This window comes from Phyllostomus hastatus, unplaced genomic scaffold, assembly GCF_019186645.2.
Source record: "Phyllostomus hastatus isolate PE091 unplaced genomic scaffold, TTU_PhHast_1.1 phas_contig_17, whole genome shotgun sequence".
NCBI classification, from domain to species: domain Eukaryota; kingdom Metazoa; phylum Chordata; class Mammalia; order Chiroptera; family Phyllostomidae; genus Phyllostomus; species Phyllostomus hastatus.
The window spans coordinates 46455394-46473752 of NW_025333664.1; the positions used below are offsets into that span (position 1 = coordinate 46455394).

Genomic DNA, 18359 nt, shown 5'->3' on the forward strand with positions numbered 1-18359 from the left:
GAAAATGAACATCTGAGTCAAATAAAGACTCCTCTGCTGAAAACTGATAAAATTTATTTATCAGCTTCTTTGTAATGATAAAAATTAGGCACTAAAAGCAAAGCCCTACCTTCTCGGGCAAGGAGTTGACTTATTTAAGACCAGCACATTTAAATTGATTTTTATGGCAGAATGATGGAGTTTTAACCTAGTATTCCTGTATGTGTAACATATGGGGGACATTACCTATTAAAATATTTAATAATCACTACTTTATTTCCTTTCCTATAAAGTTATATAAATAATATGAGGTGATTCTTCTGAGACAATACATGTTGCATCACCTAGACTATTCCACTATTGCTGTACATAAAGCCAGCCTGACAAGGGCGACACAAGATGAGCTCACAACTACATTCCAAGCTACCTTTTCCCAAAATGAGGCTGACCAGCACATGGGGTTCAGGGGCAGGGGCTGCAGCTGAAAAAAAAGCAGGGGCTGAAGGAAACACATTGCAATAAGACACAAAGGTTCATATTTTGCCACGGCTCTCAATACTCTCTGAATTTTAGAATCATTACCTATTTAAAAAATTGTACTTAAAGAATCCAACAAGAAGACATAAACATTGTGAATATATATGCACCCAACAAAAGAGCATCCAAATATACATGGAAAAACTTGGAGGACTTCAAGAAAGATATTGACAGCCACACCATTATACTAGGGGATTTTAACACCCACCCCCCGTCAAAAATAGATAGATCTTCCAAACAAAATATCAACAAAGATATTACAACATTGAACAATGTCCTAATCAAATAGACTTAACTGACATACATAGAGCCCTTAATCCCAAAGAAGCAATGTACACATTCTCTTCAAATGCACATGGAACATTTTCAAAGACAGACCACATAATAGGAAACAAAACAAGCCTCAACAAATTCAAGAAAACTGAAATCATATCAAGCATCTTCTCAGATCACAAGAGCCTGAAACTAGACACCAACCCCAAGGAAAAAAGTCAAAAACACTCAATTAATAGAGATTGAATAGCATGAAATTAAACAGTGTATGGGTTAAGAATGAGATAAAGGAAGAAAACAAGAAGTTTCTGGAAACAAACGAAAATGAACTCACAACAATCCAAAACTTATGGCACATAGTTAATGCAGTCCTGAGAGGGAAGTTCATAGCAATACAGGCCTACCTAGAAAAGATAGAAACATTTCAAATAAACAACCTAAACCTACACCTACAAGAACTAGAGGAACAACAACAAAGACAGCCCAGAACAAGAAGAAGGAAGGAAATAACCAAGGTCAGAGCAGAATTAAACAACATAGAGAATAAAACCACAATTATAAGGATCAATAAATCAAGGAACTGCTTCTTTGAAAAGATAAACAAAATTGACAAACCTTTAAGCAGACTCATCAAGAAAAAAAGAGATAAGACCCAAATAAATACAATTGGAAATGAAAGAAGAGAGATTACAACTGACACCACAGAAATACAAAGGACTGTAAGAATTACTACGAAAAACTGTATGCTAAGAAATTTGAAAACCTAGATGAAATGGAAAAATTTCTAGAAAAATGTAATTTTCCAAAACTCAATGAAAAAGAAGCAGAAAGACGGAACAGATCAATTAACAGCTGATGAAACTGAAGCAGTAATCAAAAACCTCCCAACACACAAAAGCCCTAGAGCAGATGGATTCACAGGAGAATTCTACAAAGCATTAAAGGAAGAGCTAAGCCCTATCCTTCACAGACTATTCCAAAAAAATCCAAAATGATGGAAGATTCCCAAACTCTTTTTATGAAGACAGCATCATCCTAATCCCAAAAGCAGATAAAGACACAACAAAGAAAACCTCAGGCCAATATTGCTGATGAACACAGACACTAAAATCCTCAACAAAATACTGGCAAACTACATGCATCAATATATTAAAAAGATCATACACCATGACCAAGTGGGATTCATCCCAGGGATGCAAGGATGGTACAATATTTGCAAATCAATAAGTGAAATACATCATATAAACAAAAGAAAGAAAAATCACATGATCTTATCAATAGATGTAGGAAAAGCATTTGATAAGGTACAGCGCCTATTTATGATAAAAACACTCAGCAAAGTGGGAATAGAGGGAGCATTCCTCAACATAATAAATGCCATATACGAGAGACCTACAGCCAACATTATACTCAATGGGCAAAAACTAAAAGCTTTACCACTAAGATCAGGAACAAGAAAAGGATGACCACTTTCACCACTCCTATCCAACACAGAATTCGAAGTCTTAGCCACAGCAATCAGACAAGAAACAGAAATAAGAGGCAACTAAATTAGAAAGGAGGAAAACTGTCATTGTTTGCAGATAACATGATAGTGAACACAGAATATCATATAGACTGCACGAAAAAAACTATTCAAATAACTGAATTTGGCAAACCAGTGGGATACAAAATCAATATCCAGAAATCAAAGGCATTTTTGTACACCAACAATGAAATATCAGAAACAGAAATCAGGAAAAGAATCACATTTGATATAGCAACAAGAAAAATAAAATACCTAGGAATAAACTTAACCAAGGAGGTAAAAGACTTGTATTCAGAAAACTATACAATACTGAAGAAAGAAATCAAGGAAGATGCAAACAAATGGAAACATGTTCATGGATTAGAAGAATTAACATCATTAAAATGTCCATCTACCCAAAGCAATTTATCGATTCAACACAATCCGTATTAAAGTACCATTGACATATTTTACGGATATAGAACAAACACTTCAAAAATTTATATGGAACCATAAATGACCCTGAATAGCTGCAGCAATTTTGAAAAAGAAGAACAAAGTAGGAGGGATCACAATACATGATATCAAACTGTATCACAAGGCCACTGTAATCAAAACAGCCTGGTACTGCGGAAAGAACAGACACATAGAGAAATGGCACAGAACTGAGAACCCAGAAATAAACCCAAGTCTCTATGGTCAAGTAATATTTGACCAAGGGGTAAAGAAGCATAAAATGGAGTAAAAACAGCCTCTTCAGACATTGGGAGATCTGGATAGCTACATGAAAAACAATGAAACTGGATCACCAACTTACACCATACACAAATATAAATTCAAGGTGTATAAAAGACTGAAATATAAGTCATGACACAATAAAAGTCCTAGAGGAGAACATAGGCAGAAAAAATCTCAGACATTTCATGCAATATTTTCACCAAAATGTCCCCTAGAGCAAAGGACATGAAGAAAAGAATAAACAAATGAGACCTCATCAAATTAAAAAGCTTCTGCACGGCTAAAGAAAAGAGCATTAAAATGAAAAGAAAACCAACCGTGTGGGAAAATATATTGGCCAATGATACCTCAGACAAGGGTTTGATTTCCAAAATATAAAAAGAACTCACAAGACTCTACTCCAGGAACACAAACAACCCAATTAAAAAATGGGCAAAGGACTTAAAGAGATACTTCTCCAAGGAGGAGATACAGAGGGCCCAGAGACATGAAAAGATACTCAGCATCATTAGCCATCAGAGAGATGCAAATTAAAACCACACTGTGATACCACTTGACACAGGTGAGAACGGCCATCATAAACAAATCAACAAACAAGTGCTGGAGAGGATGTGGAGAAAAGAGAACCCTAGTGCACTCTTAGTGGGAGTGCAGACTGGTGCAGCCACTGTGGAAAACAGTATGGAATTTCCTCACAAAACTAAAAATCAAACTGCCTTTTGAACTGGCAATTCCACTGCTGGGATTACACCCTAAGAACCCTGAACCACCAATCCAAAAGAACCTATGCACTCCAATGTTCACAGCAGCAGGATTTACAACAGCCAAGTGCTGGAAACAACCTAAGTGCCCATCAGTAAATGAATGGATCAAAAAACTATGGTACATTTACACAATGGAATACTATACAGCAGTGATAAGGAAGGAGCTCCTACCCTTTGTGACAGAATGGGTAGAACTGGAGAGCATTATGCTCAGTGAAATAAAAGACAAATACCATATGATCTCATCCTTAAGTGGAACCTAATCAAGAAAACAAACAAGCAAACAAAATATAACCAAAGACATTGAAATGAAGAACAAAGTGACAGTAACCAGAGGGTAGGTGGGAGAGGGTAATGGGGGAAAAAGGGAGAAGGGTTTTCAGTAACAACTATAAAGGACACATGGACAAAACCAAGGTGGGGTGAAAGCAAGGGAGGGAGGTGGGGATGGCTGGGGTGGGGAGGAATGGTAGTGGTAGGAAGGAAGTAAATGTAGACAACTGTACTACAATAAAATAATTTAAAAAATAAAAGACTGTAATGCCCAATGGGCTTTTGTGCATGGACAGAAACACTCACTACTATTTATATTTTAGTGCTCTATTTGATTAACAGGTTTAAATAAATATAATTTTAAAACCTAAAAAAATATATAAAAGGACACATGGACAAAACCAAGGGGGTGTGGGGTCAGGGGAGGGTGGCTGGGATGGCTGTGGGGGGTGGAGAATAGTGGGGGGAAAATGTAGATAGCTGTACTTGAACAATAAAGTTAAAAAAATAAAGTAAAATATTATCTTTGTCAAATTCCTTATAAACTATCCCAGTGGGCCCTGACTGGTATGGGTCAATGGATTGGGCATCATTCTATAAAGCAAAAGGCTGCTGGTTCGATTCCCAGTCAAGGGCACATGCCTAGGTTGTGGATTGGCTCCCGGTCCAGGCACATACAAGATATAACTGAATGAGGTTTTTCTCTCACATCCATGTTTCTGTGAGGTTTTTCTCTCACATCTCTCACGTTTCTTTCCCTTTCTCCCTCCCTTCCCCTCTATCTAAAAATAAATAAATAAAATCTTTAAAAATGAATCTTAAAAAAATATAACTATCCTAGAGGCACAACCTGTTCTTTAGGACAGAATAGGAATAGATAATAGACCTATTTTGTAGGTTAGAAAATAAGAGAGAAGTACAATATCAACTTGTTCAAGAATGAATTTATGCTGGGAGGCAGCATGGAGGAAATGGCCTGAGGCTGGCTGCTACCTCATGATAGGTCCTGAGCAAATCAGATGAACTGCCTGTCCCTAAAACAAGGTCCTAGCCAAAACAATACCCATATCAACAATGGACGGAATCAAATTTCTGTCACTGTTAAAATAATTATATTTGAAGTAGAGAAGAAACTCCTTGGCAATACCATCAAAAAAGACTAATCCACATAAAAGTTTAATTATCATCATTTCATGGGTCTCCCTAACAAAATTACGGCTAGAGTGTAGACATACAGCAACTTTCAGGCTTGTGACAGTCAAGTCAATATGACATTAACACATGGACTATTCACATCTGTGGGTCTAGAGGTGAGGAACAAGGTGTGTAAACAGGACTCCCCTCAATTCACCCAGCTGCTGGGTCATTCAATTTGGGTGGTAGGTTGTTCAGAGAAAAACCCAGCAAGTCCTGTTACAGCTGTTGAAATCAACATGTTTTTCCTATGTACTTACTCAGGTCCTTCCTTACCTTTATATGATTGATGGGACTCAGGAGTTTTAACAAAAACCCTGTTATGAGACAGAGTAGGCCAGAGGGTGGGAACAATGGAAGGGAAACCCCAGGGAACAAGGGCCCATGTCCCACACAACTCTGGAGAATGCAGAGCTAACATCAGTGTTGGCATAGCTCCACCCATTGGCCTCCATGCACTTTTGCACTGAGCAATCCTTGCCCTTCCTGTACTCCCCCCTGTAAGACAAGCATTACCCTGTTTTATAATAAAGACATTGAGGTTGGCAGGACAGAGCCAGTAGCTAAAACAAGATCCAGAGACAACTCATCTACTGCTCTATCCACCAAAGCCTAAGGCCTGCTGAAAGTACATGATATCCCCTAAGTCCCAGAAAATTTACTATACTTAGGATTTTTAGAGAAAATAGCTTTACATGAACTTATCTTCCAATGGCAAATGTTATGCTTCTCTCTGCATGAGAAGTCAAACCCAGGTGAGGGCTGTCCTACAGGGGCCCATACATCTGCAGGGTCACACCACACTTCCAAGGAGCAGTACTACAGGTGAAAAGGGCTGTGGCCATGGTATCCTGAACCAGGTGTGGTGCCCAGTGTGGTGACTCCTGGCACAGCCATGACCAGGGCTGCAATCAGGGCAGCTAGACAGACTGAAGGCTGAGTCTGCCAAGGAATGGGGCCTTGAAGGAGCCCAGGTATAGGTGCCCGTCATGTTCATGCACTTCGCTGACGTAGATGGCCGCTTGTCCGTCAGGATCGTGTAGGCTTCTCCAAAAGGCCCCACTGTCGCTGAGTTCTAGGACGAGGCTATACCATGGCAGAAACTTCATCACCATCTCCTGACTAAAGAGCTGGAAGGGAAGCACAGTGTGAAAAGAGTTTATCTTCTGACTAAGAGGCTGTAAGTAGATCCAACCTTTTAAAAACAAGACAACAGGCCCGCAATGAAGTAGCTGATAGTAAGCTCCACATCTCCAAACCAAGACTAAACTTATAGTTTAGGATCTCCCACAAATGAAATTTTAAGCCAGTCAATCAGAATCCCCCCACCAGCACTAGTTAGGTAATCTGGTAGACCCCTGCTGTCCTCTAAAAGGAAGTACTCTTGCAATTACCAACCTGATTTTTACTTAGTATGACATATTTGTTCCTGCTTCCTTCTGTCTGTCAAAGTCCTTCATTTCGTACAGCTCCTTGGAGCGCCTTTCTGTCTCTGAGACTGGATCCTGTCTGATTCTTAAATCATTGAATAAAGCCAGTAAGCTCTTTAAAATTTATTCAGCTGAATTTAATTTTTAAAAGACCCCACAGCCCTTAACTATTTGGAAAGGGCTCAGCTCCTCTAGTGAAAGGGAAGCCACATAGGGCAGAGCTAGGAATAAACCAGCTCCCTATTCCTAGCACAGGGCCTGTCCTACAACAGGTGTTAAGCCCCGCCCCCTGTGTAGATCAGGCAAAGGTACCTCCTGTCACTTGCATATATGAGGCAAGGCTAACCAAGCACAAACAATGACAGTGGCTGTCTGATAGTTCTTATGTGATACCCACCAAGCTTGCCATGTAGGTACCTCTCTGGATGACCTGGCTGAACACAGAGAAGCACAAATCACATCCGAGGAAGACACAACATGAGGCCAAGGTCTAGAGTGACATCAATCCCAGAACGCCAGGTTAAAACCAGCACAGCCTCACCAGAATAAATGCCAAGCCCTCTGATTGTATTTAAGATATTTTGGCTGTGCATCATGCAAATGATGGTTCATGTAAAAGAACCTCAGCAGGTCAAATGAACATGTCCCTGCCCTATGAAACATAACAATGGTTCTAGGCTCTCCTTGCAGCCAGTGTTGAGATCAAACATTTCTATGCTGAGCAGGAACCTTCTAGAAACCTAGCCCCTAGCTCAGCTGGGCCAAGAGGCCCACAGGGCTATTGAAGGTCTTAGGCAAAGAAAAACAGATGGTAACATGTAATATCTGGCAGAATAGAAGGATACCCGTAGGAAATGACAAAGGACACCACTACATAAGATGAGCAAATGAAAATTAATAGGCAGATGTCTACCTTCTTTTTTTACTTTTTATTTCTCTTTTAAAGATTTTACTTATTTATTTTCAGAGAGAGGGGAAGGAGAAAGAGAGGGAAAGAAACATCAATGTGTGGTTGCCTCTCATGTGCCCCCTACTGGGGACCTGGCCCACAACCCAGGCATGTGCCCTGACTGGGAATCAAACCAGTGACCCTTTGGTTTGCAGGCCCATGCTCAATCCACTGAGCTACACCAGCCAGGACTACTTTCTAAGATAAGGAAAAACAGCTATACAATCACATATGTCCAATGAACAATGTCTCCTAGTCACTGGAAATGTTCAGACATACAAGGAGACTGTGTTCTAGAAGGTTCTATAGCAATCAATCAAAGGTGCATTACAGCTCAAAATATTCCGTAAAACTTCCCAGGACCCATGAAATACCACCTCCCATCAGCCATTACTCCTCCCCTCTCCACTCTCTCCATCTTATCCCTAAAGAGATCCTATACCTTCCCATTAGCTTAACTAGTCACTTTTCTAGAAAGTTCTCAAACTTCTACCTCTATTTTCTGATGCCCAGTGCTAAATTCCTCACTACCCAGGACCAATCTCCATCTGTACTTTCTAACAGCTCTTCAAACTCAATAGACTCCTCAGCTCAGGAGATGGGGCTCCTGACACCAGCTGCTGACACCAGAAAGTCAGCCCTCACATTTAACCCCTCTCTCAAACCCCACAAGCCCAGCATCAAGGTGTCTTGCCATCTGCTGTGCATGTACCACTTTTTCCCTAAACTTTCCCCACTCCCTGTCCTGGCTATTCCAACCACCTCCACACAGGCTCCCAAACCCAGTGCAGCCTTACTACAGGCTGTTCTCCACATAGCACCTACAGTTATCTTTTTAAGACATTATTTGTAGTACATTACTCCTCTCTCAAACAATTCAGTCAAGCAGCAGCTTGTGTGTCCCAGCAGGGAAGATGTGTGCAGACCAGGGAGTCAGTGTGAACAGGGTGAGGGAGAGGCCATGCCAAAGGAAGGGAGAGGGCAGTAACACAGAGTACAGTGACAGAGCTCAAGCAAGCTGAGACAGTTTCCCCACAGTGGGGTGGCCTGGCACAGGCTGTCACAGCACAGGCAGGATGAAGAGGGTGTTTATCTGGGAGACAGTCATGCAGATATCAGAGTCCTTCAGAAGAAAGCCTGGCCCCCTCTCATAGTTGAGAGGAGGAAGGTTGGTGCTAGAGCCCTAGCAGGGGCCATGTGACAATGGCTACAGATTGGTGATATTTGGGGAATTGATCAAGTAGGTATGAAGGATAATGAGATCCAGGTTTCTTGCTATTAGAGAAAGGAAGCACAAATATAGAAAGGAAGAAAACTAGAATAAGTCCTGTGGTACTAGACTAGAAATAAAGATACCAACATTACTTATGGTTTTCAATTTAAATAAACAGATGAAAATGCTGGTAAATGTGTTTATACACACCATATCTCTCTCTCTCTCTCTCTCTCTCTTTCTATATATATATATATATATATATATATATATATATATACACACACATCTATATATATACACACACATGCATACATTCTCTGTTGTCCACTGAGGGGTCCTGGGAGCAGTGATACCCAAAAAAATCAATGTGTACCCTTAGCCCAGATTTCTTCTAGAAAGAACCAGGAATCCTTGGGCAAATGGATGATTCCAAGAATGGTACGTACATGTCCAAGGTCAAGAAGCCACACTGATGGGGCTCTCACTGGATAAAGCTGGACAACTGAGCAATCAAAATAAATAATAAGCCCTAGCTGGTGTTGTTTAGTGGACTGAGCACCAGACTGCAAACCAAAGGGCTGTGGGTTCGATTCCTAGTCAGGGCATATGCCTGGGTTGTGGGCGAGGACCCCAGTATGGGGCACACAAGAGGCAACCACACACTGATGTTTCTCTTCCTCTCTTTCTCCTTCCCTTCCCCTCTCTAAAAATAAATAAATAAAATCTTTAAAAAATAAAAAAATTAAATGATAGTAATAGATTATACAACCCATTGAGTATAATAAGCAACCATGAGATCGTGCTGATATTTACCCAGTTATAAAGTACCTACCCACAAAATACTCATTAATTACAAATGGAAAAAGAATGACTTCACAGGAGAAGCCTGGCATTTGCCATTGAATCAGGTGATAAACGTTGCCACTACAAGCATGGGACAAGGTTACAGCACTTCCCTCCTGACAAAACATACTGAAAACCCAACTTCACTTCTGTGGTCTCCCTGCCAGAGATGCATAGCCTGAATCTAAGCATGATAAACACCTGACAACTTAAATGGAGAGGCATCATGAAACATAACTGACCTGTGTCTACCAACAGGTTAAAACTGAAGAACTGTTCCAGACTGAAGGAGAATAAAGAGATGTGTAGACTATATGCCACGCCTGATCCTGGACTGAATAATTGAAGGGCATCATTGGAGCAACTGGAACAACCTGAATTGGATGTGTTAGTCACTGGTATCCATGTAAGTTTCCTGTTTGGACAGGTGGTCATATGGGAGAATGTCCTTGTTGTAGGAAATAAACTAACGTATCTGAGGATGATGGGGCATCAGGTCAACAACTTACTTGTAAATAGTTGGTGAAAAAATTCTTTGTAGCCTTCTTGCTACTTTTCTAAGTCAGATATTGTCTCAAAACTTAAAAAAAACCCCACCCTCAATGACTCTGATTACATTTTTAATAAAATCTAACCTCCTACAAAGCCTGTGATCCTGGAAATATCTGAGGAGAATGGGGCATCAGACCAACAACTTACTGGCAAACAGTTAGTGAAAAAGTTTTTTTGTACCCTTCTTGTTAATTTTCTAAGTCTGATATTGTCTCAAAACTTAAAAACAAAAAAAATCCTTGATGATTTTGATCACATTTCACCAGGAACACATCCTGCCACTCTAGTTCTGTCTCATATTTATGGCCTCAGCTCTCTAATCACTCATGTCTTCAATAATAACTTCTGAGTGCCTACTGTGTGCCACATACTGTTCTCAGTAATGAGAACAAAGGAGTGAACTAACCAGAAAATAATATCTGCTCTGGGACCTCCAGTCAAGACAGCAGCACAGATGAACATGGCTAGCCTCCTCGTACAACCACATCAAAATTAAAACTAAATTATATAACAATCATCACTCAGAACCATCAGAAATCAGGTTGAATGGAAGCCTGACAACTATGGAATTAGAGAAACCACATCCATTCAGACTGGTAAGAGGGGCACAGACACACAACAGGCTGGTCCCAAATCCACATATGTTGGATAAAAAATTGGGAGGGATATCTCAGGAGCAAGAAGTCCTAGCCCCAAACCAGGAAACCCACACCAGAGTTCCAGTGCCAGGAAGGTAAGTCCCCATAATGTCTGGCTGCAAAAATCAGCGGGGACTGAGTCATTGGGGAAAAGTTCTGGAGTCCCAAGTAGTTCCTTTTAAATTAAGAACCCACACATGAACTTACAAAGACTCACTCCCTCTGAGCTCCAGAACCAGGGTAGCAGCTTGAAAGGTACCAGTGGCATACAGGGAAGAACTGAAGTGCCTGGCATCAAGGGAAAGTTTGCAGACAGCTTTCTCCCAGACAGCAAGGCAGGAAGAGGCCATTGTCCCTTTTCTGAACCCTCCCTCCACAGAGCCACAAAGCCAGCAGGCGGGTGCTACATCTGAGACTCCATCAATCTGGCTATAACTGTTTGCCCTGCTCTAGAGATCCTGAGACTCCAAGCTGTTAACAAACACAGACTTTTCCATATGAATGGCTGGTCTTGATTCATGCTTCACAACTTCCTAAATCATCTCAAACAAGCAACAGCTGACCTCAGTGAGCCCCCAGACCCCCATACCTCTTGCTAAGTAAGTGGCCCTAGGCTCGCACTAGTAGCAGCCAGCCTAGATTCACAGCTTAGCTTCAACTGGAAATCTCCAAGCCCAGCATAAGTAGCAGCAATCTCAGATTGCTTTGTAGCCCAGACAGAGTGGGCCCGGGCAAAAGACACGGGGGAGCCAGCTTGGGCTGCACCACCTGGGAAACCCCAGAGCCTGCACATCCAAAGGATAACTACAGACCACAACGGAGCACTACCACCCTGAACCTGCACAGCTGATCCTGCACAAGGGTGGAAGTTGGTGGTCAGTGGTTACAGCCAGTCCTTGCAGCTGACTGACTTGTCTAAATCCCTCCCATTGACCCGCCAACAGCAATCAAGGCTCAACTACAAGAGAAGAGTGTAATCAGCCCATACGAAAGGCACACCTCAAGGACCCAGCTTGGGTGACAGGGGATGCTGTACCATTGAACCCTACAGGACACCTACTACTTCAGACCATGCTGCAAAGACAGGAAGTCATAACAGCTCTACCTAATACATAGAAACAAACACAGGGAGGCCACCAAAATTAGGAGACAAAGAAACATGGCCCAAACAAAAGAACAGATCAAAACTCCAGAAAAAGAACTAAACAAAAGGGAAATAAACAATCTATCAGATGCAGAGTTGAAAACACTGGTTATAAGGATGCTCAAGGAACTTACTGAGGACCTCGACACCATAAAAAAGATCCCATCAGAAATGAAGGATTCACTAATGAAGCTAAGATCAATCAATGATTTGGAACATAAGGAAGAAAGAAACAACCAACCAGAACAAGAAGAACAAAGAATCCAAGAAAACAAGGATAGTGTAAACAGCTGCTGGGACAACTTCCAAGTGTTCCAACATATGCATCATAGGGGTGCTAGAAGGAGGAAAGAAAGAGCAAGAAACTAGAAATCTATTTGAGAAAAATAATGAAAGAAAACTTCCCTAATTTGGTGAAGGAAATACACATGCAAGTCCAGGAAGCAGAGTCCCAAACAAGTGGATGCAAGAAGGCCCCACTCCAAGACATAATTAAAATGTCAAAGGTTAAAAATAAAGACATAATCTTAAAAGCAGCAAGAGAAAAGCAATTAGTTACCTACAGAGGAGTTCCCATAAGACTGTCAGCTGATTCTCAAAACAAACTTTGCAGGCTAGAAGGGATTGCAAGAAATATTCAAAGTCATGAAAAGTGGGGACCTACAGCCAAGATTGCTCCACCCAGCAAAGATATCATTTAGAACTGAAGGGCAGATAAAAAGCTTCCCAGACAAGAAAAAACTAAAGGAGTTCATCATCACCAAACCATTATTATATGAAATGTTAAAGGGACTTATTTTAAAAAAAGATCAAAACTATGACCAATAAAATGGCAATAAATACATATCAACAGGTGGATATAAAAAATAAACTAAGAAAACAAGAGACAGACTCATGGATACTGAGAGTGTTTTGATGGTTTCCAGGTGGGAGAGGAGTGTAGGGGAATGGTTGTAGTGGTGAGGGAATTAAGAAGTACAAATAGGTAGTTACAGAACAATGATGGGGATGTATAGTATAGTATAAAAATGGAGTAGCCAAAGAACTTATACAATGACCCATGGACATTCACAATGCAGTGAGGAGTGCCTGAGGGAGTGGGGGAGTATTGGGTGGAAGGGGAAAAGGGGGAAAAGTTGGGACAACTGCAATAGCATAATCAATACCCGCTTGGAAGAAGCGCACATTCTATAAAGGGAAAGAAACAAACACCCACCACTAAGAGATTACATCCTTGCTGTAGAAAAACTGACAGGTACAGGAACTGAACACTTACTACACTCAGCAAAGTGTACATTGTACATATTCTCACTACATTTTTTCATCACCTATTGAATTCCCACTTCAATAATGGAGAAATTGAGGCAGAGAGACCATGACATCTGCCCATGGTCCCACAGTTGATGTAGTCTTTTTCAAAACCCCTCGTCTTGCCCGCCCTACCATTCTGCATCCTCCTAGGTTCCAACGGGAACAGATTCTGGCTCTGAAGCCAACAAGACAAAGAGGAGGAACGTGTTGTTTCTGAACAGATTATGATTTTCTACAATGACCCATTAAACTCAAACAACACTGAAAGCCATGGGCCAGTCTGACTAAACAGGTGTATGAGGCCCCTCTCCAGGGCCTAGACACAGGTGCTGGCACCACATGGGCTCAGGCACCTTCCAGGACTTTAAGTTACAAATATTTTATTATCTATTAAAATATTCAACATCAATTTCAAATACTATTCAGTCTATACAATGGAGCTTTTCAGAAAATAAGATTGCTTTCTGAAGAAAGCACCTGTTAGTATCAGCAAATTACTTGGCCCCATGGTAAAACATGTTAAATTACACAGGGGAATTTCATGGACATCACTGGAAAAAAGGGTAGGATGATGAACATTTAAAGGCTATGTTGAAGGGCTATTGGTGAGGGTGGATGATCTTTTTTTTAATGGAAAAGAATTTAGTGTGCAACATCCTACAGAGGGGGCAGTGACTGACCAAGAAGGTAGGAGGGAGCAAAGCAGAATGAGGTACAAAGGTGAGTGGGTTTACATGTATGGCCACAAGAAGACTCATCTGATAACCCTTTGAGGAGAAGCAGTGTTGTCTGCTAGTAGGAAGGAGAAGGCCAGTTTGCAAAGTTTGAAGGACAGGGGAGAAGGTCTGAAAAAAGCCATCTCAGAGCAAGAGCAAGGCTGACAGAAGGATATAGGCCCCAAAAGGTCATGATGGTAGAGTGATGATAAAAACGCCCAGACCTGAAAACCAGAAGGAAAAAAATCAGAGTCCAAATGTTTAAGTTTACATGTCAAGCTGAAAAATAAAAGGTGTATTAAAGAAGTCACTATAGGAGACCATTCAGCATGGCGTGGGCCCAGTTCCCAGTGGAAAGCGAGGTCTGATGCACAGGACCCACGCCCACGGACAGGTTCTCCCATGGAGAATCAGGTTTGCATTGTACCTAGGCCGCTTTGAGATTTGCTTTTGCTAAAACTCCCTCACCCTGAATTGAGGCAGCAAATGCTGACTATAACTTCCTAAAGTCTGTGCTAAACCTCCCCAGTATGGAGTGAAACCGGTTCAACCACTTTTGCCCTTGGTCTGCAACATCCTTCTCTTTGAAGCAATTAGCAGCATCCTCTCCTTTGTTTTCTGTAAAAGGTAACCACCTAACTCGAACCTGTGCATAGTAAATGAGGACCATCTTGTAATGTGCCCAGAAAAGCAATAAAAGTCTGTCAAGGCAAGGGTCAAGGTGCTATCCTCTTGAGAGAGTGGCCATGCCATCCCTTTTCCTCCATAGGACTCAGTAGTCCATGTGAATTTGTCTCATGTCTCATCCACAATGTTGCGGACCCCACAAGCCGGGGTCCGCATTAGTCACTAAAAGTACTAAATATTATAAGCAAAACTAGAATTTCCAGAGCTATAAATCAAAAGAGATCATAATTGGATGCATCTTCTAATTATAGTTTTGGTTTTTGAAATTACAGTTTTCAGTTACCTTAAAAATCATTCTTTTAATACTAGGTCTCTCGGATAAGAAATCCAACACTGAAAACCCAGGGGTAGGGCGAATGGTTGCCATGCAGACCCAGTACCCTCCGGAACTGCTGGGCCGGATGTTATCTGGAAATCCAGGCAGGTTCTCTACGAACAGGTCGGCCCCGCCCTTCATCAGGCCAGACACGTAGAATCTGAAAAATTCACCCAAGCAGGTAGGTATGAGCAGCAGCCCCCCAATTTAAGAAAAAATTTTAGCCAAGTACCAAGTTAGTCTTGGTTCCAGTAAGTTTATGGAAACAACTATAAACATGCCCATTATAAACAAAGGTATATCTACTGAAAGAAGCACTCATGAACCCTAGGTCCAGCTAGACAGAGTTTCAGGAAAAGCCGGTGGGCCAAAACCCACTGATAGGGAAAGGAACCTTGGATGCACAGTCAGAACTAAATTAAAAGTCTGCAGACTGTGACACTCAAGTAGTCTGAGATATGGGAGGGAAAAATGCACTCAAGTTTGTCACTTATTTTTACACAAAGGAGAAGGTGCCCTGCTGATTCTCAGATTCTGTCCATTGACACCTCCATGCCCATCCTGGGCACAAGGAGCTCTGGTGATCAGTGATAGCCCAACAAATACTACACACACCTTCTTATCCTTGCCATGGTTGTCTCTGCCACCAGGATGAAGTCCTCTGCAGGAGAAAGCTGCACTCCATTAGGGAACCGCAAGTGGTCCAGTAAAACCTTTACTTCCTTGGTCTCTGTATCATACTCTAGCAGGCTGTGGATGCCAACAGCAAAGAGTCACACAGGGAGAGTACATGACTGTCCTGCTGGTTGGGAGTCTTGCTCTGCTCTGGGTAGGGACCTGAGGAAGGGGACTCAACCTTATACTAGAATGAAGGCCCCTGGTGGTCCCCTGCTCAAATATGGTTCAAGGTTGGTCTCTAAGGGCCCTTCCCCATCCACAGCAGCCCCAGGCAACCTCCTCCAGACCTCCCCCAGTCAGGTCTCTCATTGACCTGGGAGCTGGCTTAGCACCAGGGAGGCCACATGGCTCCAGCCTCATAGAAGTCCTCCTTTAGAGGGATGACCTAAAACCTAGGCCTGCTTATAGGTCTTTCCCAAACTGCATAGGCCACACCTGCACACGCACTGGGCTATTTTTATTTCTTCTCATCAAAGAGAAAGGAAGACCATCTTGCTCTGTTTTGTTGCATACATCACCCATTTCCAGAAGCCATTAAGGTCCTATCTGAAATGCTGAAATATCATGCTCAGAAATACTCCCAAGATTTACAGAAGTAATAGCTCTGCTAAAGTTACCTTGCCTGACTAATGATCTTACTGAGCAGAAAATATAGAATACATACTCACCGCCCATCATCTGTTCCTTCCATAACCAGAAGCAGATAATCTCGTCTTTGCCACTTGCTGCTGGAATCCGTAAAATAAATTTTCCTCCCATCCCGAGTTATTGTAAGATCGTTCACAAAGGACATTTTCCGCCCCTCAATGGGTGTGTCAGAGGACAGCAACAATGTCACTTCACCTGAAGTAGCAAAGAAGAAAAAGAAAGGAAGACAATTAAAGAAAGGAGGGAGAAGGAGACTTGCTTTCATTCTAAGAACTTGCATCTCAATTATTTCAAAACATTTATTAGCCTGACTTAAAAAGAAAAACTAAAATAAGCTTCTCCACGCCATGTCAGAACTTATTCCTTCTTATAGTAAAAACAATGTTTTTCTTTCTTTCATCTGTTAACTGATGAATTTTTTTTTTGGAATACATTAAAGCAAAACCCTTCCTCTTAAGGATTAGGAATTTTTTTTTATTGAGACTAACTGACTAAAAATCTATTAAAAGTCTTAGGTAAGACTTTTACCTAAGACTTTTTTACCTTACCTTAGGTAAGACTATTTGAGAAAAATATAAAATGTTCTGTTCATTTGCTTTTAAATAAAGAAATAAGAAAGGTAGTACGTTTTTTAAAGAGTAGAACAAACATTTATTAAGTGCTAAGTTCTTTCCATGTATAGGACTTAAACTCTCACAACAATCCCCCAAGGCAGGCAACTACATTATCCCTCTCCATAAATGAGGAAAGTGAGCACAGAGGACAAATAACTTACATAGTCACAGAGACAGTCAATGGTACAGCAGACTCAGGCAGTCAGTCTGTATTGCCTGAACCCAGGGTCCCATGAACCACCCATGATAACAAACTCCTCCATACTAGCACCCTCCCCTGCTAAAGCACATACAGCAAATGTTACACTGCTGGTCAAGGTGACATCTTGACCAGTCAGAAGAGAGCAATGAGAGGAGGAGCTGGAGAAAGAAAATGAAGGCAGAGACAAAGGGTAAGGTTAAGAAAAGACAGAAAGGCAGAAAAACAGAAAGCCAAGACATAAAGAAAGACATAGAAAAATAAAGATGGAAGGAAGAGGTCTAACATCCTCAGAATAAGTCCTATTGAGACCTGTGGCCAAAACACAAACACCAGAGGAAATTAGTATACTAACTACATGAACATGAGTGGGAATTTATGTGGTATTTATATTAGCTGATATTTGTAAGGTAATGCTTTTAGTACTAATCAATGAGTAAGAAAATATTAGTGTTTCCAGTAGACTGTATTGAATAAGTTCTATTAAATCCACTTATGCACATATTGTTTTAAAAATCTGATATAATCACAGAAGGAAACAAAATATTGTCACATACGTTTCCAGGGATTTACTTCAAATAGTCCCTTATACGCATCGGCCACAAAGAGGGTCCCATTGGGCCCCGCCCGGATGCCCAAGGGTCTCCCACAAGTAGGTTCATCATCGAGGGTTTCTAGAGAAACAAATGGACATAATTTGGTGGCTGGTCTTGATTCTGTCTGTACACCCATCAATATACAGGTAACTCATCTATCCCTTCCTAACTACTCATAGTGCTGTAGAGGACAAAAAAGACCATGACATTGCAGACAGACCCACCCCCCAGTATTCCAGTACACTAGAATTTAGGACAACTGTCCAGCATGTCCAGAGGAACCACCTGAGAATCCAGATCTGGATATAAGCACAGCAACTGGTACCAAAGAATCATGTTCACATCAGTACCCTGAGACTTGAACAGTTAACTCAGGTACATCACCAGGAACCAGGCTTCAACTCTAGAATCCCCACAGAATCTCAGGAGTTGGGAGGTTAATCCCAATTGCCTCCCCATCTAGGAGCATGATGGCTTTCTCTCCACCTGGTATAAAGGGAGAGTTACTATTTTATTCCTTAGATTAACTCTCTTGCTCTACTACCTACACTCTTTTA

General features: G+C 41.3%; 1 protein-coding gene across 4 annotated transcripts in view; it reads right to left on the bottom strand.

Annotated features, from left to right (window-relative positions):
• Window positions 1-5160: 5160 nt before the first annotated feature.
• LOC123815380 (adipocyte plasma membrane associated protein) overlaps window positions 5161-18359 on the bottom strand; it is a 35279-nt gene continuing 22080 nt past the window's right edge. For 2 of the 4 annotated variants that reach the window (XM_045833701.1, XM_045833700.1), the window contains 5 exons: window positions 17764-17880; window positions 16414-16588; window positions 15683-15817; window positions 15035-15227; window positions 5161-6395 (listed from right to left, as the gene is read on the bottom strand). In XM_045833701.1, the coding sequence (XP_045689657.1) occupies window positions 6186-6395; window positions 15035-15227; window positions 15683-15817; window positions 16414-16588; window positions 17764-17880 (830 nt within the window). In that variant the 3' untranslated portion in view covers window positions 5161-6185. The remainder of the gene's footprint in view (window positions 6396-15034; window positions 15228-15682; window positions 15818-16413; window positions 16589-17763; window positions 17881-18359) is intronic. The other 2 variants (XM_045833699.1, XM_045833702.1) reach the window with 2 other exon arrangements.